Here is a 22,188-nt window from a genome sequence, read left to right as displayed (position 1 = left end):
ACTCAAGTTTTTGAATAATATTCACAAAAACTGTTGAATAAGATGAATGGTCAAACATGTTTAAAAAAGTTAACGGCGTCAAATATTTATGGACAGAGGGAGCATGAAATAAAAGGTGCTTATCATGCAAGTATGTTAGGAGCAAACTTTATTTATTTACCATCACATAAACGAAATTGTTGCTGGGATAGTGCGTGTCAATATAGGGCATGTGAATTACGAACCACAGCGATGATAGAGCATGCGTATACTCTCTTTTATTGCGTCAGTCAATCGCCTGAATGCCCTTACATTCGTGTTACAGAATGGGAGAGACCTTACAGCATTCTCATGATAAGCTGGATTGGTAAGCATGCCATCCTTGGATGCGGTACTCTCTCGCGGTCTCAGCAGGATTGTTCGCCCTTATAATCCCACGACCGACTATAATTATGTCGCTGCCTCTGTCGTTTATGACCTGTATTTCACAGAAAAGTAAGCGATATATATCATCAGATAAGCAGAGCAGCAGACTGCATCAGAAGAAAAATGCCCAAAAGCTATCAGAATGGATGAAGTTTATTAACTGAAACTGGATGAATACTGGTAATCTCGAATTGCTAACTTAAGCAGACTGCATTAGTTATTATCCATTAAAAAAACTTAAAAGCAGTAAGGTGTGAAGACAACAGAATATCAGTCAGCAAAAAGGGTATGTATTGCCAATGTTTTAACTCACAGAGTAAGGAGTGTTGTACTGTTGACCAAGCGAGTCTCCCCCAGCAACCAACTGAACTCCAGGAGTAGCATGGATGAACGCTGGACTTGACGGCGTCACTGACCAAGATGCAGGATTTACTGATATAAATCCAATTACAATATCAGAATGTTGCTCAGCAATCTTCACGGCTGCAGCAGTGTAATCTCCATGAGCAAGGTTGCCAGCTGAACTCATTTCAGAAAGCAAAAGTAACCCTCTTCCTTTTGGCAGACCCTTCAGTAAACGAACAAAACATTAACCTTCAGTAGCCGGCACTACAACAGTCAAAAGCTATTAGCAGCAGCAACATTGAATTTCTGATTTGTTTTTTTTTAACTCATCGTTGATCACATAGGGCATGGCACTACGTAAATAGCATACCTTCAGCTTCAAGCCTTCTACAATTCCAGGTCCAGAAACTATATGTGCATTAACAATATCAGCCCAGTCTAATATGCGGAATATTCCTCTGAACCAACACAAAAGACATTAACTATATTGTGTATGCATAACAGAAATGAACTTATATATACAGTCAAAAATAGACTTTTCTCACCCTTCATATTGCATAGTTACTGTGTTTCCAATGTCTGCAAACTTGCGGTCTTCAAATATCAAAAAGCTGTGCCTCTCAGCAATCTTCAAGTAAAATTTTAAGAACAAATTAAATATAAGATGAAACACATCAAAACTAAGCTATGCCAGTAGCTTTTTTTTTATAGTAGCTATGCCAGTAGCTTTTAGCATCACGAATAGCCAATACTACACTGATATAATGATATATACAAATGAGCTCTAGTAATTCATTAAAAAAAAGCACTGATAGTAAACAGAGCTGATTGCCTTCGAATGCCTAGTGTACCCAAAACACAAAAGGCATTATGGTGGGTGCACAGAATAAATCCAATAAGCATACGCCTACTAAATGCAAAAAATAAAGCATGTCCCATATGAAAACAGCATGAAAGAAGACATTCTATACTGATGGGCATGACAATCCATAATCATGGGCAAAAAGCATAAATATACTTTTAAAAGAGTAGTGGGTAAAAATCCCACACTTGATTCCAAGAAAACAAACTCCAATTTTACATCTCTATCCGGAGTTCTGCAATAGTATGAAACTACTCAGGACAAGTATTACTAATACCAAAGGATGGTGAAAATAAAAGGACAATCAAGTCATAAGTGAACATACCGAACGGAGCTTGTGGCCAAAATCCGGTGTAAAATCAGACAAAATATCCACATGAGTTTTCAACATGCAGATCTCTGGACCAATCTACATAAGAATTGGAGCACTAAGTTAAACAGATTAAAAGGGTTCACTTAGCAATAACAAACTAATGAACCAAAAAGAAAAACGAAAAGAACCAGGACAAAATCAATATGCTCTTACCTCATAATATATAGAAAGACGATGCAAATGTATCAAATGGGATTCGGTAAAATAGTGAAAAGGTAGATCTATGCCATCTTAGTGAAGAAACTGCACCCACACAATGACTGTATATTAGACCACTCTATTCACAACACTAGATGTGAAAGATATACTGCATCATCTAAGCATAGAAAATATGTAAGAGAAAGAGAAGATGTGATGGCAAAAAAGTATGAAACTAAGAAACTGGTCTATATAAAAAGGAATAATACGACAATAACAAATCAATTTGTTCACAGAATCATCTATCAAGGATTGTAGTTTCACATGACTAAACATAACCAAACATTTCCAAGGCTACAAGCACCATAAATCAGGAGGAATTCACGCAACCCCAAATCTGCCTTTTACCTTACTCAGGGAATAATACTGAAGTAGAAGAATATCATCCTAACATAACCAAACATTTCATAAGGCATAAACAGGCACCATAAATTGGGAGGAATTCACACAGCCCCAAATCTGCCTTTTACCTAACTCGGAATAATACTGAAGTAGAACAATATCATCCTAATATACACCTATCACAAAATTACCCATTCATAATAGCCTAAAAGGAAAAATTGACTTCCTATCTGTTAAGTTCTAAAGTTTACCAAACATCTACATAGCACCAACAATTCATTATCTTATAGTATACCTTATCGGCGAGATCAAGTAGCTCTGTTGCTGTCCCGACATCTGCAGCAACACACAAGTTGCTTTGCTTGGCCTCCATCAACTCGAACAGCTTCCTCCCCATCGGATTCGTTGCCAATCCAGCTCTCTCGGAAAATGCCTTCCTAACTACTTTCGGTTCAACAGGCAGTCCAGGCACAGCCATCTTCCTGTTTGCGTCGAGGAATCGCTTCACCTCCAGGGCCTTCTCCTCGCCCAGCTTCCCGTGCTTCACGAGGACGGCGAGCACCTCCGTGAGCGTCATGAGCGAGTGGAGCGCGACCCCGTTCGCGGCGAGGTTCTCCCTCCCGCCCTGCTCGCGGTCGATGACCACGACGGCGTCGGCGACGACGAGCCCGACCTCGCGGAGTGGCGCGACGGTCTCGAGCACGGAGGAGCCCGTGGTGACGAGGTCCTCGACGATGAGCACGGCGTCCCCGGCGCGGAAGGACCCGTCGAGGCATTCGGCGGCGGCGTGCGGCGTGACGTGGTAGCGGCGGAGGAGCATGGGGACGGAGGCGGCCGCGGAGAGGACGGAGGCGATGGGGAGCGCGGTGTAGGGGACGCCGCAGAGGAGGTCGTAGGGGCGGGTCGCCGGGAGGGAGCCGAGGAGGGAGGCGACGGTGGAGAGGAGGCGCGGGTGGGCGACGAGCATGCGGAGGTCGAGGTAGATCGGGGAGGTGATGCCGGACTTGAGCACAAAGGCGCCGAACTTGACGGCCTCGATGGCGTGGAGCTCCAGGATGAGGGATTCCATTGCGGCGGCGTCCATGGCTAGAGCCTTGAGCCGAGACGAGAGAAGCTGGGAAGAAGAAGAAGGTGGAGAGTGAGAGCACGGGACTTGCGGACAAAAGACGGCAAGAGACGAGGAGTGAAGTGGAGAAGTGCACTTGGAATTGTGTCGACAAAAGTTTTGTTATAATTGAAATGATGTAACGAAAAAAGTTGAAAGTGTATGTAGGAAAGTTTTAATATGATAGAAAAATTAGAAGTTGAAGAAAAAGTTTAAAACTAAACTCGGCCTTCAGTAGGTGCATGCATCAACATCAGCATTCAGCGGCATAGGATTTGGACTAAGGGTGTGTTTGGATAATGGGAAATGAGGGGTGGTATTAGGATTGGGAAATAAATGAAGGATTAAGATTAAATGGAAAAGGAGAAATGAATGGTTAGGATTTAAAGATGTTTTTTTGGTGGGTGGGAAATCATTTCCCCTATCCCATTAGCCAAACACTGCCTAAACACATTCTCTCGAGAGTCATCATCAGTCATCGTCCATTGCTGAACATGAAGGCGATGATATCGACTGGTTGGCTTAGAGCATCTCCAACAGACTCTCTGAAACGGACTCTCCAAACACATATATAGCCAGCTCTCCAATTGATTTGACAAACCAAACTCATTCCTCACTCCAACAGCCTCTCCATCTACCCTCTCTATTACGAGCCTATGACAATTAGGGTCCACATGTCAGCCTCTACTATCTATTCTTCTTCCTCTTTCTCCCCTTCTTCTCTTCTCCCACTGCAACCATCCCGATGATGTCCACGCGATGCCCGGTGGCCGGCGTCTCGTCGATGCGCGGTGGCTGGCGTCGGTGGCAGCGGAGCGTCCGCTACAGAGGAGGGAGGTTGGGCGGAGCTTGCAGCGGAGGGAGGGAGGGAGGAGGCGCCGTCGTCGCCGCGACTTCGCGTCGTCGTCACCGCGGGCCTCCTCCGCGTCGTCGCCACCGGGGGACTCCGCACCGTTGTCGTCGGGGGACTCCACGCCGTCATCGCCGCGGGGCGCCGTCCTCCGCGCCGTCATCGTCGCCCCGACCCCACCCTGCCGCCATCGCCTCGAGGTCGGCAGCGCGGAGTGTGTCGATGGAGACGGCGTTGTGCGGGCGGAAGGCCGGCTCTGCCGTCGCCGTCCCGCTCCAGATCCCCGAGGGTCGGGGGAAGACGATGGGCTGCGCCATCTCGCCATGGACGACGGTGGCGGCGGAGCCAGAAGGATGACGACGGCGGCGGCGCCGGGAGGATGACAGCGATGGCACTGGGCGGATGGATGCGGCGGGCACGGAAGGAGCCGGGATGGGATGGGGAAAGGGGAGAGAGAGAGGAGAGAGAGGGTGTGGGACCCACACCAGATAGTCAGCCGTCCTGGCTGGCCAACTTTGGCTCGTGAGGTGGAGAATTTAGCCAGCCGGATGGTTTGGAAAACCATTTAGCTAGTCTGTTGGAGTAGATTTTTTTGCCCAAGTTTACTAAATTTTAGCTTAAAGAGCCATTTAGCTAGTCTCTTGGAGATGCTCTTAATGTGATGGAGGAAACGACGGATGCCAAGCCAATTTTGGATAGCACACAATTCAGAAAATCGTAAAATGTTGCTGCTTATCTTTAACCAAAATCTCCATTTCCATTTCGTTCCCATGAAACCAGGGTAGCATTTTGGTATAGTAAAATCTCCGGTTTTTGTTGGGCAAGGGGATAGTAAAAATAAATAAATCTACGGGAGGCATGAACTCGAGCACATGAAGAACAGTAGCCTTTCAGGCCAAACCGAGCTGTACCAGTTTAACCACGGCAAGACGAAACGGCCCCCGGAAGTTTCAGCCAATCCGAGCTGTAGCAGTTTGCAGCAACTTTGGCTGTGCCTCTTGTCATCGCCACATAACCATGCAAGTTCATCTTTACAGTATCCATGCGAGAGTGCACCAAAATAATGATGGGATGAACGGCAAGGAGCATGAACGATACTACATCTTTGTATATTAGCAACTTAGTTTCATGACTTCATCATCTTGAACTCTAAATTATTGTTGCAAACAGCGCGTGCCAATACTGATGGAACGCAGAGCATGCTCTTATTACAGTAGCTGCCTGAATGAGTGAATGCCCATTATGTGGCATAGGGTGTGGACTAAACACATTCTCAATTTCTCATGACAAGCTGGATTGGTATGCTTCCCACCCTTGGATGCGGTACTCCCTCGCGGTCTCGGCTGGATTACTCGCCTTTATAATCCCTCGTCCGACTATAATTATGTCACTGCCTCTGTCGTTTATAACCTGTACGTAGTAAACAACGGCGTCGCAAGGAATATATCAGTTCATAAGCATATTGCAACAGGACGGAACGAAGAACTGAGTTCCTGCCTAAGCATCCAGATTATTTACTGACGAATAATAAAAACATAGGAAGATGATGCAGGCATGATTAGGCCATGAGACATGTTAAAGATGGTGCAGGTATGATCTGAGAACTTCAAGATATAGGTTTTGTTAAATCATCTACCGTATGAAAGGCCTCCAAATTGTGTAAAGAAGAAAAGGATAGCATGAGCTCAAATGTTTAGCGCCTGATAATCCAAAGTGAACGTAATACCCAGATAAACTTGAGCTAAGGTAGTATAAGTTAGAAACAAACTATTATTTGGCCCACGAGACAAAATGAATATGGAAAGCATATCCAACTAGGACTTCATCACATAACAATCAGTCTCAACGCCTCTCTGTATTCCACAGACTACACAGGCATCAACAACCTTGATGTTTCGTGCTACTGTATTAATAACTGGGAGACTAACAATCTGCCTTGATGGCTGTCTGTATTCCACAGCAACCTTGATATTTCATGTTACTGTACCAATAACTGGGAGACAACAACCGACGGTCATTCTTTGGTAACTAGTTCTTACTAAGTTTGACTCTTTGGAAGACCTCCAAAAATGCATTAAGACATAAGGAGAAAAATGTGAATCAATCACACAAAGGAATTCGATGGTAAGGTTAAACTCACAGAATGAGGGGTATTGTACTGTTGACCAAGAGCATCTCCTCCAGAAACCATCTGCACTCCAGGAGTGGCATGGATAAATGCTGGACTTGATGGCGCAACTGACCAAGATGCTGGATTAACGGATATAAATCCAATTACAAAATCAGAATGTTGCTCAGCAATCTTTACAGCTGCAGCAGTGTACTCTCCATGAGCAAGGTTGCCAGCCGAGCTCATTTCAGCAAGCAAAAGCAGCCCTCTTCCTTTTGGCAAACCCTTCAGTACAAAACACAAAAGTTACTGTGAGCATTATGTTAAATCAGCTACCTGAAGATGCAACAATACTAACAAAACTTTAAACTCTGGTATAAGTCATGTAAAGCACAGCATACCTTAAGCTTCAGACCATCCACAATTCCAGGTCCAGGAATTATATGGGCATTGACGATATCAGCCCAGTCTAATATGCGAAATATTCCTCTGAAACAAGGTTAAAGGCACTTATGTCACACAAAGACATAAAGGAGATGAGCAGGGATAGGTTGTGGTGCTGTTTCTCACCCTTCATATTGCATAGTCACTGTGTTTCCAATGTCAGCAAACTTGCGGTCTTCAAATATCAAAAAGTTGTGCTTCTCGGCAATCTAAAAATAACGTTTTAAGGGTCAATTAGTAAAGAACAGACCATGTGAAAACTGACCAGGACAATAACTTTAGCATGCCAAACTATAAGTAAATAACATACCGAGCGAAGCTTAGCTCCAAAATCTGGAGTAAAGTCAGACAAGATATCCACATGAGTTTTCAGCATGCAAATCTCTGGACCAACCTACATAAAAATTGGAGAACCAAGTTAACAAGCATTGTTACCTGGGTTTAGCAATTACAGCATAATGTTAAAACACACCAAAAGGAGAAAAAAAGAAAGCTAAAAGTAGTGAATCTGCTCTTAGCATATCTAAAGGTCATGCAAATGGATGAAATGAGACTGGAGGAAAAAACAAATCAGAAAGTACAAATAATGCTAGCTTGACTGCTTAAGGAAGAAACTGCAACTGTGGAGCATTCTTTTTGCAACACTAGATGAAGCAGCACACAGCATATCTAAGCACAGAAATGTTTAAAATACATTTTAAACAGAGAAAAACACACACTGAGCATGTCTCAACTATCAAATCAATGTTTCTACTTCCCAAGGACTCCAGTATAACAGACCTAGTCTAAGTAGACAGTTCATGAAGCAAAAGCAGGTGCTATATAAACAGGTATATCTACCGAACCCCCAATTTGTTTCTTACTAGATAACTCAGGGACTGAGCCTGACATATCAACATAAAGTATGCACAAATTGTCCATTATCTAAAAACTAAAAAGTACACACAAATTGCAGGATTATCCATCCAACAGGAGAATTTGACTTGTCAGGGTTGAAATGCTTATAAATTTATTTAACCAACCAATCTACCAACTAACTCCACAAATAGTAGTGACATGTACTACCTTCTCTGCAAGCTCAAGGAGCTCCTTTGCAGTTCCCACATCGGCAGCAACACATAAATTGCTCTGCTTTGCCTCCATCACCTCGAAAAGCCTCTTCCCCATCGGGTTCTTGGCCAATCCAGCCCTCTCAGCAAACCCCTTCCTGACCACTTTGGGCTTAACGGTGCCCGCCGCTCCGGGAACGCTCACCTTCCTATTGGCGTCAAGAAACTGCCTCACCTCCCTCGCCTTCTCCTCGGTCACCTTCCCGTGCTTGAGCAGCACGGCGAGCACCTCCGTGAGGGTCATGAGCGAGTGCAGCGTGATCCCATTGGCGGCGAGGTTCTCCCTCCCGCCCTGCTCGCGGTCGACGACGACGACGGCGTCGGCGACGACGAGCCCCTGGTCGCGGAGCGGCGCGGCGGTCTCGAGCACGGAGGCGCCGCTGGTGACGAGGTCCTCGATGATGAGCACGGCCTCCCCGGCGCGAAAGGCGCCCTCGATGGACTTGGCGGTGCCGTGGGCCTTGGCCTCCTTGCGGCGCATGAGCATGGGGACGGAGCGGTGGACGGAGAGGACGGAGGCGATGGGGAGCGCGGTGTAGGGGACGCCGCAGAGGAGGTCGTAGGGGCGGGTCGCCGGGAGGGTGTGGAGGAGGGTGGCGATGGAGGAGAGGAGGCCCGGGTGGGAGACGAGCGCGCGGAGGTCGAGGTAGATCGGGGAGGTGATGCCGGACTTGAGCACGAAGGTGCCGAACTTGATGGCCTCGATGGCGTGGAGCTCCAGGATGAGGGATTCCTGCGCGGCGGCGTCCATGGCGGCTAGGCTTAGCTAGGGTTTTGGGCGGGGTTTGCGCTGTGCGGCGGCGGGAGGAGGAAGGAGGAAGCCGACAGGAGGAGGTTTTATTACTACTGTACCTCCACTAGGACGGCTGTTTTCCCCTTTCTTTTGCAGCATAGGGTAGCCTTGGAACTTGAGATGGAAAATGGATGGCTGAGATGTGAGAATATTCCAAACGTTAAGTTCAAAATGTGCGAAAATATTGTGACCTGAAAAAAAGTTTTTTTTAAAAAAATAGAGGTTTAGTTTTTTTTTTGGCAAATTTAAAAGTGTCTAACATTGTTTGTGCTCTCTCAGTTTTTTTTTTCAAAATGTGAGGTGATTTATATGGGAAAATATATGGTGGAAACTACATACCTCTAGTGGAAACCTTCGTTGGATCGAAAAATAGACGACTGAGATTCTTCCGCACGACCACACTATTACGAGTAAAAATTTACTAATAGATTTACTCACGGTGATATGGACGAATCTCATACGTTTATTTTTTATCCAACGATAGTTTACAGGTTTCCACTACATTATAGTTCTCAATGTTCCCTTCCCCCTATGTTGTCAGCAAGGCGGCTCCATGGACAGGCCTGAGAAACTGAAAAAATAGTTAGCTGCCTATTTGATGAAAGTAGTATCTAGTGTTGTTTTGTCAATGTTCCCCATATGTTCGTCAGTCATACTCCATGGATAGCTGAGAAACTGAAACAAAAATCTGTTTATTTGAAATTAAAATCGAACATTGGATATGTAGTTCTGTAGAGATGGGCACGGTACATCCGTTTTGTTCTGAACCATCATGCCATTTCAGATGGTTACAAGGAAGAGACGGTGTGAAATTAGGATTTTAAAAGACAAGCTTACAAATCAAGCAGATTTGTGCCAGAATGATCTCAACTTTAATAGACAAATCGCCTCACATCATGTACTCCTTCCTAACTTCTACAGATACATCTGATGCATGGAAACCTTGAACGCATGGTTGAGTTCTAATTTGCCACAGTAATTACACACAAAGTCCGAAGTGTTTGCAAAGAATTTGTTCGTGTAACCATGTTCTGAATTCAGAATGTCAGAGCAACCCATTTCTGCAGGCGCAGCTATTGTGTGAGCGGGACACACTCGAGCTCCATCTCAAGATGGCCACGCTCGACGTTCTGAAGCCTGACGGTCACCTCCTGCTTCACCTTGCCATCGATGATGGAGATAGCACTGTCCTTGTGGATCCAGATGCCTTCTTTTGCTAGCCATCTGTTGAGCTGTGCCGTATCAGCGACGACCGAGGTCTCATATGCCTTGGCTGCAGCAACCAGTGGCTGAATGTTAATCTCAGCCTCCCCCATTCGGTCGTCTGTAGTGAATGTGTCCTTGTCATAGACTTGCTGCCAAGGAGAACAGAATCAAACGCTAATCCAAAACAATTAAATAAAAAAAGACAGCTACTGATTATTATCAATATCCCTCGAAAGATAAGATACTTACCAATTTAAGCATAGGTATGGGATCAGGTATTGATAGCAAAATCCTTTCATTCCATACAGGATTCAGGCTGCTCTTAATCACCTTTGTTTTCATCGACTAAAATGGTGTAAAAGGGATGTCAATGTCATGGAACTAAGAATTTTGGATAATTAAGATGCAACATTGGTATGAAGCCGTTTACCTGGTGTCCAAGGTTAAGGATAACATAAGGGTCGCTGGACATCATATCACGAACAGCTAGATTTGTGCCTCTTATGACATTGACCTTAATTAATCCAACAAATTCAACCATACCTATCTCCACCTAGGACAGCAAAATGTCAAACTCTAAGTACTGCAGGTAGATTCTAAATGGAACTGTGAATTTGAGACAATGTAGCCGTACTGTTTTCTTCACTGATTTACTCTCATGTTCTTTTCTCCTCCAACTGTTCCTGAAAGCATGGCCTAAACCATGCCTATTTGAACTGCTATGTTGTACGCGATTATGATTTTTTCCGCTCTTTTGTGAGTAGCAAGTAAGCTGTGTGTTGGACAAAAATTGTTGAAGCTCATATTTTCTCCTGCACAGATGCAGATAGAGGGGAAATATCATTTGTGAGACAGTCCTACTATAAATGAAATCTGCTATGTCAGGGTGTCACCCTACAAGTATAAGACATCAAAATAATGAGAAATTGGTAACCTAATTGCATACCTAACAAAGTCATTGCGCCCCTCTGATGAGCAATCTTGCCTTGGCTTCATGTAGTTTTCAGGTATAAACGCCTCGTATATCATGTTAACTGCAGCATTTCCACCTGAATCAGCTAAAATATCAACTTGTTCATCTGTCCACTCGTCTAGCTTTACTGAGACCACCTGAAATAGACAAATTTCTACTCCAATTACAGAAATGATATTCCATAGGCCATTAGTCTAACTTAGCTAAGAGTTTGACATCAAAATATACTATGTGGGACAGCTAAAATATTGAAAAATAAATGCTTGGGACTGTTAGCATTTGTATGTTTCTTCTTTAACAAGCCACTAATCTACAATGTTTTGTCGATGACACTTACACCTGAAAAGGATTTCTAATATATGTTGTGTAGCTGTGTTTGTGCTTTTCTAGAATTAGACCAATGAAGCTGAACCTCAGAAAACTCTGTAGCCTACAAATGGTTGTTGAAACACATCATTTACGGTTAGATATTTCCCAAGCTTCTGCACAATTCTCCAGGATGAAAATGGCAACAATTACTAGGATGAGGACATAAGTTCCCTATATGTCACCAAGTTCTTCTCTCCACCATTTCTTTCCTAAAATATGTCCATGTAGAGATCGGAGGTGACTGGCAAAGCAAGTGAAAGGTTCAAGTGTTTTTCATCATACGCAGTGGATGGCCACATAAGTCACAGGACTGCACTATTTGAGTTACAGAAGGGGATACACTTAGTAATAGCAAACACGCAATGGACACGTCTAGAAAATCATCTAGAACCTAATTGTCCCGGAAGATCAGAATATGTTTCAGCGAAAACCTACAATGGCTGGAGTAGGAGAGCATCTTAAAAGAAATCAAATAAGAAGTAAACTCAAAAGTGGAAGAGCCATAATAAATTGCTATGGTACAGATATCATGGCTACCTTGGATATGTGCACCCCAAGACTTCTATGAGCTCCAGAGCACTTGATGCAAATAAACACACCAAAAGTCAATGACCTGCACACACCAGACGTGCTAGTATTAGTATATAGCACTCTGGCTGAAATACCATGACAAAACGAAATGGTATCTCAACAGTGAATAAGATATACTTAATTTTGCTTCAACTAAATAAGTGATCAGATAATTGTAATGCAAGAATTTTTTTTTTCACGACACACATGCAACAATTGTTACTACAATGTAAATTGCATTGACCTTTACATTTTTAAAATGTTCAGCTCGAATTCAGTTAAGTCAAGCAGGGAATACACACCATATATGAGCTAGAACAATTTCTTTTCAAAATCTTAAAAAATGATCTGCATACAGGCTACATCTATACACTGCAGATTTTGTTTCCTTAAAAAAAGCACTTACGGGATTCATGGATACTTACACCCATTTGGGATCTGGAGCACCACAGTCAGCACAAATTTTGTTTGCTGGTTGGTTTAAAAGATGCTCTAATCTCTCTGCTGTACCAACTGGACCTGGCACCAATCATGGATGAACATCGGTCATTATCACAAACAACAAATGGATAAGTAGCAACTTCATCTGGATTTCTATACAATTCAAGGGGACATTTAGCTTCTTCTTCTCCCTCTCTCTTTTTGAAACAACTAGCTTCATCTGTCTAGAAACTTGCTAAGTGTTAATGGAGTGGCAGGAAGTATTTCATTCTGCTTGAAATTAATAACAGCAGCCAAGAAGAAGTTGAATGCTAAAGTAGACTTCACACTTTACAATTAATATTCATTTGTTCCTCCCTAACGGATGTTCATGTTGACGATTATATAAAAGGAAAAAAAAAAGAAGCTATAGCAACTCTACAATTTCAATTGGAATGTAGGCAGCATCCAATTCCACATGCCAAGATTTCAAAGGGGACATCAAAAGGGAGAAACCTTGGGGATTGCCTCCTTGCTGATTGCCGTGGTCATTCGCATCGATCCTCGTTGCCATTCCACAAATTCTCCTGCACACATGCAAAGGGGGTGGGGATAACATCAGACACCGAATTAGCTCAATCCGTATGAAATGCAAGAACCGAGCCAAATCAATCAAAAAGAACAAAAATTACCAAATCGCAATCGTCAGTCGCAGCATTGGGGCATGAAGAATGGGAGGGGGGAGAGGGGGTGCTTACCTCGCGCTGCGCTGCGGCTTGGGGCTATCAACGAATTGGTGCACTGGTTTGTGCCCCTCCATGATCTTATTATCCTCCTCATAGACATCACATCCCCGCGATGGGAGGGGACGCGACGACGATGTGGGGATCATCACCCCCCGCAAATAATTAAATCGGGGGGGATTTGGGATGCAGCTCAGATCGAGTGATTAAAGAAATGCGCGGCGGGAGGAAGAACAAGTCTTCGTGGGGGGCCGGCGATTTGCCGTCGAGGAGGAAATGGTTGATCCGTCGTTTTTGTTTAATGTTGAGCTGCGTATGAGCGAGCGAGTGGTTGGGTGGGGGTTAATAATAGGGAGCGGTGGCGGTTCGTTTTCCCGGTGAGCCTTCGCTGTCTTGTTCACTGCATGTAGCAGCAAAAATATTTCCTGAAACTAGTAAATGTTTCTGAAACTACAGAATGGACCTTGAAAATTCAAACGCATGTCTTTAAATATAAAATTTCATGCATGCGACGGCAATTCCTATGCAATTTGATAAATTGTCTAAGAAATCTTAAGCCTACCGTCGTTTATGAGATTCAAGTGGCTTTAAAAAAAACAAAAACACACGCAATTTGTACACTTCATGACATGTAGACCGTTTATGGCAGACTTTATCTGTTTAAACATTATATCTTTAGTATGACTAAGAGGAATTAGGATGAATATTTTATATGGTTCAGTGTTATTTGTCCCTTTTTTTCTAGTGATTTTCAAAATGACACTGTTTTACAGTGGGTGGGTTTTTTTCATTGTGGGAGAAATGTGATTTAGGTTCTGTTTGTTTCAGTTTAAGATTATTATAATATAGATTATTGAGCCATATTATAATAAGTTGGATTATAATAAACCAACATAGAATAATCTGTTAGTTGTTTGTTTCTATTGATTATTAGCTATTAGCCACCCAATAATTAAAGAAAGCACATTTAGAGTGGATTACCATATTATAGTAATCTGGCTCATAGATTATAATAATTATCATAATAAGTTATCTGTTTGTTTCGGCTTATTTATAATAATCCATAATATAATAATCCTAAACTGAATCAAACAAAGTCTTAGAGAAGGTTGACGACAACTTCATTTTTACGTTTTCAACAATAACTACAACATGGTACGTGGATATGCGCGCACTTAGAAACTCATACAATAATATTAGATTATGTAAACAACTAGACATCGGTGCTAAAATTATCAAATTCAACTAGAAACCCACATGTACAATACCAGATCGAGTCTAGAGGATCTATGCCTAATGATCTTTTTTATAGAATATATAGGAATATAAAAGCACAAAAAATCAATACACGTGCAAAAACACATATATTTAGGACGTGGGGGAAAATATAACGTGTTGTGTCTGACATAAAATTCGCCGGATATATGGATTTTTTAGGCAGATATAAATCTTATTAAAATTATCACTATTGATTATGATAATTTGAAGTTATATAGCTTGATTTGCCTAGACTAGGTGAATGTTTAAATTCCCATGAAATATAGTAGAATCTCCTACGGAATCTAAAAATACAAAATTTCTCCTCTAAAAAGTAAAAACCCTTCATCCAAAGAAGCACTAGACCATTCGCATATTTGTTTAGAGAAAAACTACTTTGAGTTTGCTTTTATTTGGAGGAAGCAACATGAGCTTTTTTTTTTAAGAAAGAGCGGATAATTTATTTATTACCGTCCACATTTACATTCCTATTCATATTACAAGGAGGATTTGATAACCAAAGATAACGCTCCTCCTGTAAAGTAGAAGCAAACTTAGCTAAGTTGTGAGCATCAAAATTACAAGCCCGATTTTCATGACGAAACTCTACTTTTGCAAAATACTTTCTTTTTGCCTCAATATCATTTAGGACTGCTAAATATTGGCACCTTGGTTTGGAAGCAACAGGAGCTAAATACACGAGAGGCCTCGCATGGGCTAAAAATCCTTGCCGTCAACGTGGATGGGCCGGCATTGAAGGCCCATATAAATGAGGCCAGAGTGGGCCTGTATGGCCCAAATACATCTCGCGAGGCAAGCAAGGCAGCACAGCACTCGACCACTCGCCTCACGGAGCTCACCCTCCCGCTGCGTCTCCTCGGCGGAAGAACCCCAAACCCCCGCGCCGCACGGATCCAAAACCCTAGCTCAGGTCGGCGGGGCTCGCGGCGGCGGAGATGATGCAGCAGCAGCAGCAGCCGCCGCCGCCGCCTCCGCCGCAGCACCCGCCGCCGCCTCAGGCCGGGGGCGGCGGCGGCGGGGAGTTCTACCGGGGCCCGCCGCCGCAGCCGCCGATGCGGCAGCTCTCGGCGGCGTCCTCCACCAACATCCCCGGCGACTACGCCGCGCACCAGGGGCACCCCCCGCCGCAGCAGAACCAGCCGCCGTACGACGGTAACAGTGCCGCTCTTTTGGTAGTTTCGTCGCTGGCTAGGGTTAGGGGCACAGCAGCGGTATTGGTGCGCGTTCTTATGTTATCGTAATTTTGGCTCAATTCAGCTTATGGGGACAATTTCGGTGCTAAAAGGATGCGGAAGCCTGTCCAGCGGCGAACAGTGGACTACACAAGCACAGTCGTCCGTTATGTTCAAGTATAAATATAACAAACTTATTTCTCAAGCAGTTATAGTGATATATGTTTTGTTCTATTTTGTGGGAGCCTATTATACAGTTGAACTTTGCTTACTATATGCTCCTTTTACTGTGCCTGCTGCAAACATCACATGAATATGAAACGCTCATAAGTTGATTTTTCTGTGCAATAAGATCTAGCACCCTGTATTTTTCTTTTTCTTCTGCTAGCACTGATCACCATTATGTATATGACATGCAGGCTCGCATGTGGCAGCGGGATGCTAGGGACAGGCCCACTGTGCAGCCGACTCCAGCTGCTGTTCTGGACGTATGTTACCTTACCCATTTGCCTTGCTTGTAACCAACATGTTAAAAGATAGTTGCCATACTGTTTTCTGTTTTTAGACTTTTATACTTCTGATGCTCACATTTCTTTTGTAATTTGGATTTCAACAAACCACTATGTACATTATATTGATGTCCTTTGCAATCTCATGATTGGGAAGATCTTGAATATTCTTGAGTCAAGGTTCTGGTTAAACGGAAATGTTATGCAGTAAAAATGATAGTCTTAGAAAAAGAAAACTATATTGTTGTATGAATGGATTGTTGTATGTGGATTAATCAAACTCCTGTTGCTATCTAGGGAGAGTGCCTATCAGATCCTGTCTTTGGTTGTTGTTTTTGGGCCATTTAGCTTGCTAATTAATGCATAAGTTTTCAGTTTTGCCACAACTATGTAAATCTGTCTGGATGTTATTTATGATATATATGTGAGATAAATCCTCCATGGTACAACGTAAAACTGAGGGTGCTCAATGGATTAAGCTGACAAAATTAGATCTTTAACTCTTCAGTCTTCAGGCAATATTTTACGTAGAACATACTTATGTCTCATTCCTTTTAATTAGCTGAGTGCTGCTATTTTGGTTAAGGGTTTTGGATTGATTACTGGGTAGTGCTGTCATCTTGGACAAAAGATGATTAAGTTTGATGAATTAATTGTTCAGTTTGGATGATTATGAAATTGTCTGTATCTACTGTATTTTGAATACATTGTCTGGTATCTGGATATCCTGATTAATGTGGGTTTTTTTTTTCAGATGTTGCCGTCTGTTGCATACCCCGATAATCCCTCAACAAGTTTTGCTGCAAAATTTGTACATTCATCAATAAACAAGAACCGATGCTCTATTAATCGGGTCTTGGTGAGTTCTATGATATCCATCTCTATGCTTTCCTAGTATCCCAACTGCTATTTTTATATTTTACAAAGAGCTCCACTAAGCCTTGGCTAGTGCATGGTCACTGAAGGACAGCGATACCTTCAGAATGCTGAAAACTATAGAATCGATCTAACTTCTAGGTGTTCACCACCATTCACCTTACTGCTGAGCTTCCTTTTCTTCTGAAATCTAATTTTATATTTATCTGTAGGCAGCTACTCTTACCATTTTAAATCAAATATATTTGATGGTATATTATATTTTTACTTGTTTTCTACATTTTTTATGGTAGAATTAAGGATTGATGGCAGTACAACTTTAAAATGTCACTTGATAGGCTCACACACTGTTTGAAAAATGTTCCAATTTTTTTACACCAGCTAGTGCAGAGGGTTGATAACTCCATTCCAAGTATCTTTATATTGTTGTAATCTAACTGAATTCGTATATTGTGTACCACGTTGATATTATTAGGCTAAATATGATTTCTCCTTTTGTCATTTATGTGTCTAATGTATCTTTATTTGTTGATAAAGTGGACTCCCACAGGGCGTCGGCTTATTACGGGATCACAGAGTGGTGAATTCACCCTATGGAATGGCCAATCTTTTAATTTTGAAATGATCCTTCAGGTATTCTATAATTTTGCTCCAGATTTTCTAGTAATGTGTCATTGAGTTTGCTGATTTTTGGAGGAATTTGATAATAGGCTCATGACCAAGCTGTAAGATCAATGATTTGGAGTAACAATGAGAACTGGATGGTCACTGGTGATGATGGTGGTGCAATCAAGTACGTTGGCCTTTTGAATTTTTATCACTGTCAGTCTGTCACCCTGTTGGATACTGATCCTTAAGTTAACATGTTGATCTTTTCACTGACATGTCAAGTGCACGTTTTGACTTCCTTTGTAGGTATTGGCAAAGTAACATGAACAATGTTAAAGTTAATAAAACAGCTCACAGAGAATCAGTTCGTGACTTGAGGTGATGGCAGCCCCATGTGCTTTTTTCTTTACTTTACCTATACCAAGTTAATGTTCATTCTCTGTTACAATGCATCTTTTAAACAGCTTTTGTAGAACAGACCTGAAGTTTTGCTCCTGTTCTGATGACACTACTGTGAAGGTTTGGGACTTTGCAAGATGCCAGGAAGAAAGATCCTTAACTGGTAATGTTGTTGTACTTTTCTATGAGCCCGAACTACTTGATCCTCGCATGCATGAAGTTATTGCATGATATCTTATATTATTTTTACCCATCAAGTAACCTGAATTTGCCTTCATACTCAGCCAGGCCATGGTTGGGATGTTAAGAGTGTCGATTGGCACCCTACAAAATCTTTACTGGTTTCAGGTCAGTTATTATGTCAGTTATTATGCTTGCTAGTTTAATGAGCTTATTTGTGTAGAGCTAATTCTATTTTTTGTTATTTAGGTGGTAAAGACTATCTCGTGAAACTTTGGGATGCAAAAAGTGGTAGAGAGCTACGTTCATTGTATGTATTGTTTCATCGTTCGTATTACTTTGCTAATGTTGAAAGTCAGCAACACATCAGCACATGATGACCTGATGAGCTATATCTGCAGCCATGGTCATAAAAACATTGTACAATGTGTAAAGTGGAATCAGAATGGGAACTGGGTGTTGACTGCCTCCAAGGATCAGATTATTAAGGTCAATATTTTTTGCTTGTGTACCCTGTTCTGTTCATCCATTCTTTCTGCAAAGTGTTCTGTTTACACTGCTTAGTTTTCTCATCTATTTGACATGCTTGTGCTAGTGAGGTATACCATGGGAATGGGGGGTTCATACTCAATGTTGATGCAAAATTTTAATGTCCCTAGGACGCATCATCAGAAAAAAAAACAGCTATTCAGCATGACTACTTCCTCTGTTTCACTTTATAGACGTTTTGGGTTTTAAATAGATTCATGCATGTCCAAATTCTTACAGCTAGTGAATCTAGACAAGAGATGGAGAGGCCAAAACGTCTTAAATGTGAAACAGAGGGAGTAATAATCAATTATTGTAACAAAGTTTTATTTGGTGGTTGAAACTATTGTCTAGAGAAGAATTACTGCTTTCTCCATAATTAAGTGAATTCAATATAATATTTTCTGTTTTCTTAATAAGACATTATAAGTTCTGTTTGTTTCATATCTACTAAATAAAACACACTATATTGGATAGTTTCTAACTTGCTATTGCTAATGTGTTTTATGCAGCTATATGATATTAGATCCATGAAAGAGCTTGAATCCTTCCGTGGACACAACAAGGATGTGACTGGTTAGATTCTCACTACATAATTTGAATTTTAGGTTCCCTTCCTGGAGTTTAAGATTTGATACATTTTTCATTTTTCAATCAAACAGCAGTTGTAATTCATTTGTTTCATTGCAAATCATGCATTATGGATATCAAACTACTGACTGAAATGTTGCATGGGAAATTTTCATATCTGCCACTCCCTTATTTGCCATGGTTGTTTTGAATAGATAATATACTCAATTTATTTATTTATGCAGCTTTGGCATGGCATCCATTTCATGAAGAATATTTTGTTAGCGGGAGCTATGATGGAGCGATCTTTCATTGGTTGGTTGGGTAAGACATTAGAAATGCAATTAAAATAAAAAAATTCTAGTTGGCATGGTAGTTTCTTTTCCCATTGGAACTTGGGTTTTTGTTTAACTGTGATATTGTAGTGTTAGACCTACACTCTGGCTTGTGTTTAAGATTACTTAAGTTTACTGTGTGCTTAACCTGTCTGATGAATATATTTAGCTTTCATGTTTCTTCTTGAACTTTTCACTTGTTACATTCTTTTAGAGGAAATACATTTTTTTGTTGGCTACAAATGACTCAATCTGACTAAATTAAAATTTCAATTGATTGGCAGCCATGAAACTCCACAGATAGAGATAAATAACGCACATGACAATAGTGTATGGGACCTTGCCTGGCATCCTGTTGGTTATCTACTTTGCAGGTACTGCCAGAGTTACAGATACAAAATTCTGAATTTGCAGTTTAGATTTATGCTCGTCTTTTTCTTGAGTTATTTTTATTCTTCTAACCTATAATTGCAGATATGGATATGGAAACATAATTATGTTTACTTATTCCTTATTTCTGCATCTGAATGATTCTAACTGCTATTTCTGTTTCTCCTTTTATCTCATTATGCTGTGCAATGCATCAGATTTCACTGATACAATTGTCACTTCCGTTCAGTGGGGGCAATGATCATGCTACGCGATTTTGGTGTAGAAATAGGCCTGGTGATCTTACCCGCGATAAATACAACAGCGGACAGATGCAAGGTAGCTTTTCCTTTTGTTGAGCTTCTTTCTTGGTTTATTCAACTTCTTGTTCTATTCATATTACAAAATACCACGAGTCACCACATGCCTTTGATGGATGATTAGTTAGACAATTTGATGGACATCACTTGTTCACTTACTGCACATGTCTTGGTGTTTTTTTTTTATTTGGGACCAGACAAGAAATGTTTGATACATATAATAAACTGCTATTATGTTTCAGGTTACGGTGACCAACATCCTGCTTTTGCTGGCCGTGCTATGGGTGGATTCCAGATGCCTGAACCTTCAACAACACCTGGACCATATAATACTGGATTATCACGAAATGAAGGCACAATTCCTGGCATTGGGGTCGCAATGCCTCTTGATGGATCTGATCATGGAGAGCAGAGGCCATCGATACCTGGCCTTCCACCTGGGCAACCTCCCTTGCCTCCAGGTCCCCATCCATCTCTTCTAGCCGGTGGGCAGCAACAGCAATATCAACAGATGCAGCAGCAGCATCCTCAATTTCCTCGACCACCACCTCCAAATATGCCTCAATTGCAGCCCCCAGCACACATGCTTCCACACGCACAAGGATCTCGAGCACCACTTCCTCAGCTTCCATCAATGCCAGGTCCACCACCAGTGAATCCACCACTACCACCTATGCCTCACCCAATGGTATTTTAGTATTACCTAAACGTTCTGTTCTCTGCAAGATCTTTTGTTGCAAGTAAAGAAACGTGCTAACAACTGCTAGATTGACAGCTGATATATTGATTTTGATATTTCCACTTTGCAGGCAATGCAAGTACAAGGTTCATCAAACCAGATGATGCCTCAAATGCCACAGCACTTGATTGGCATGAATCAGACACACCAGGGCCCTCCTAGTAATATGCCTCCAATGGGTGGCTTTCCAAATGGAATGGGAAATATTCAAGGTGGATCTAGTGCTTCTGGCATGCAAAACTTTCCTATGGGTGGCATGTACAACAGGCCTCAGGGACAAATGCCTCCACAAGCACAAGCACAGATGACATCCATCCCTGGTCTGAGCTCATATCAGGTAAAACCAGAACATTACATTTCAATGAGTTTGTTGGACCTTAAGGTGATTTTGTTATATATTTATGTTGCTCACATGCTGAGAATTATTTAGTGACGTTGCTGCTTGTTGGTCAATCTTCGCAGCCGGGTATGGGCAATGTGGGCCTTCCGCCGCCACCCCCACAGCATCCACCGCCTCGCGGTTCAGCGCCGCAAGATCTCTTGTAACTGTGCAATGATGATTGGAAGCCTTCTATTTTCCATGCGGTAAAACATATGTAGTATGATCGTATTCGAGGAAGAGAGGAGTCTCCAGCAAATGGAGACGGATATCTTGGATAATGATAGTTAGAATTGTTCTTATCTCTTGCACCGTCGGCTAGGATACATTTTGCTGCCCTTGGACTGAACGGGCTGTGCTGTAACAAACCTGTCCACCTAACAGCTTGTTTCTGCTCCCTATTTATGCTGCTCGTGTTGTATTAGTTCTTATGCTACTGAGGTTTTCAACATAGACGGAGGCTATCAAGCAGTTTTGTAACAAGTGAGAATCATTTTGCCTGGCCCAGTGAATTTGATTGGTTGACGGCGTACGCTCTATATTGTAAACACTTACACTGTTGTCAGGCAATGCTTGTCCGTGGGTTCATCTGTTAGATCCACTGATCACTTATAAGAGGAAAATTGTTTGAATTTGTAATTTTCACCGAGTAAACTGAGCCAAAGCGTGGTAATTACATGTAAAACGACTCCTTGAGCACATAAAAAG

At 42.1% G+C, this 22,188-nt stretch overlaps 4 protein-coding genes across 4 annotated transcripts; 1 reads left to right on the top strand and 3 right to left on the bottom strand.

The window, feature by feature from the left end:
• Nucleotides 1-135: 135 nt before the first annotated feature.
• Nucleotides 136-3,678, bottom strand: LOC127773372 (uridine 5'-monophosphate synthase). The gene is made up of 6 exons (XM_052299441.1): nucleotides 2,821-3,678; nucleotides 1,938-2,021; nucleotides 1,296-1,378; nucleotides 1,121-1,208; nucleotides 719-973; nucleotides 136-457 (listed from the first exon to the last, which is right to left on the bottom strand). The coding sequence occupies exons 1-6, from the start codon at nucleotides 3,607-3,609 to the stop codon at nucleotides 329-331; spliced, it is 1,428 nt and encodes a 475-aa protein (XP_052155401.1). The 5' UTR covers nucleotides 3,610-3,678; the 3' UTR covers nucleotides 136-328.
• A 1,885-nt stretch (nucleotides 3,679-5,563) lies between these two features.
• On the bottom strand, nucleotides 5,564-9,001 carry LOC127773364 (uridine 5'-monophosphate synthase). Its single transcript, XM_052299432.1, has 6 exons — nucleotides 8,100-9,001; nucleotides 7,345-7,428; nucleotides 7,161-7,243; nucleotides 6,992-7,079; nucleotides 6,621-6,875; nucleotides 5,564-5,890 (listed from the first exon to the last, which is right to left on the bottom strand). Exons 1-6 carry the CDS (start codon nucleotides 8,892-8,894, stop codon nucleotides 5,762-5,764), a joined length of 1,434 nt encoding a protein of 477 aa, XP_052155392.1. The 5' UTR covers nucleotides 8,895-9,001; the 3' UTR covers nucleotides 5,564-5,761.
• Nucleotides 9,002-9,736: 735 nt separating this feature from the next.
• On the bottom strand, nucleotides 9,737-13,542 carry LOC127762691 (probable ADP-ribosylation factor GTPase-activating protein AGD11). The gene is made up of 9 exons (XM_052287162.1): nucleotides 13,233-13,542; nucleotides 12,991-13,061; nucleotides 12,480-12,573; nucleotides 12,022-12,097; nucleotides 11,089-11,252; nucleotides 10,777-10,954; nucleotides 10,573-10,695; nucleotides 10,392-10,487; nucleotides 9,737-10,291 (listed from the first exon to the last, which is right to left on the bottom strand). The coding sequence occupies exons 1-9, from the start codon at nucleotides 13,364-13,366 to the stop codon at nucleotides 10,010-10,012; spliced, it is 1,218 nt and encodes a 405-aa protein (XP_052143122.1). The 5' UTR covers nucleotides 13,367-13,542; the 3' UTR covers nucleotides 9,737-10,009.
• A 1,766-nt stretch (nucleotides 13,543-15,308) lies between these two features.
• Nucleotides 15,309-22,119, top strand: LOC127779497 (flowering time control protein FY). The gene is made up of 18 exons (XM_052306295.1): nucleotides 15,309-15,647; nucleotides 15,753-15,844; nucleotides 16,087-16,155; nucleotides 16,931-17,035; nucleotides 17,590-17,685; nucleotides 17,763-17,845; nucleotides 17,968-18,039; nucleotides 18,126-18,223; nucleotides 18,349-18,408; nucleotides 18,490-18,550; nucleotides 18,642-18,729; nucleotides 19,281-19,344; nucleotides 19,584-19,662; nucleotides 19,958-20,047; nucleotides 20,293-20,381; nucleotides 20,605-21,050; nucleotides 21,172-21,438; nucleotides 21,564-22,119. The coding sequence occupies exons 1-18, from the start codon at nucleotides 15,431-15,433 to the stop codon at nucleotides 21,645-21,647; spliced, it is 2,160 nt and encodes a 719-aa protein (XP_052162255.1). The 5' UTR covers nucleotides 15,309-15,430; the 3' UTR covers nucleotides 21,648-22,119.
• The last annotated feature ends 69 nt before the right edge of the window (nucleotides 22,120-22,188 follow it).

The sequence above is a fragment of the Oryza glaberrima genome, chromosome 1, assembly GCF_000147395.1.
Source record: "Oryza glaberrima chromosome 1, OglaRS2, whole genome shotgun sequence".
Classification (NCBI taxonomy): Eukaryota; Viridiplantae; Streptophyta; class Magnoliopsida; order Poales; family Poaceae; genus Oryza; species Oryza glaberrima.
The sequence above is the reverse complement of the archived record's forward strand: the minus strand, read 5'-3'. Positions and strand labels throughout refer to the sequence as shown.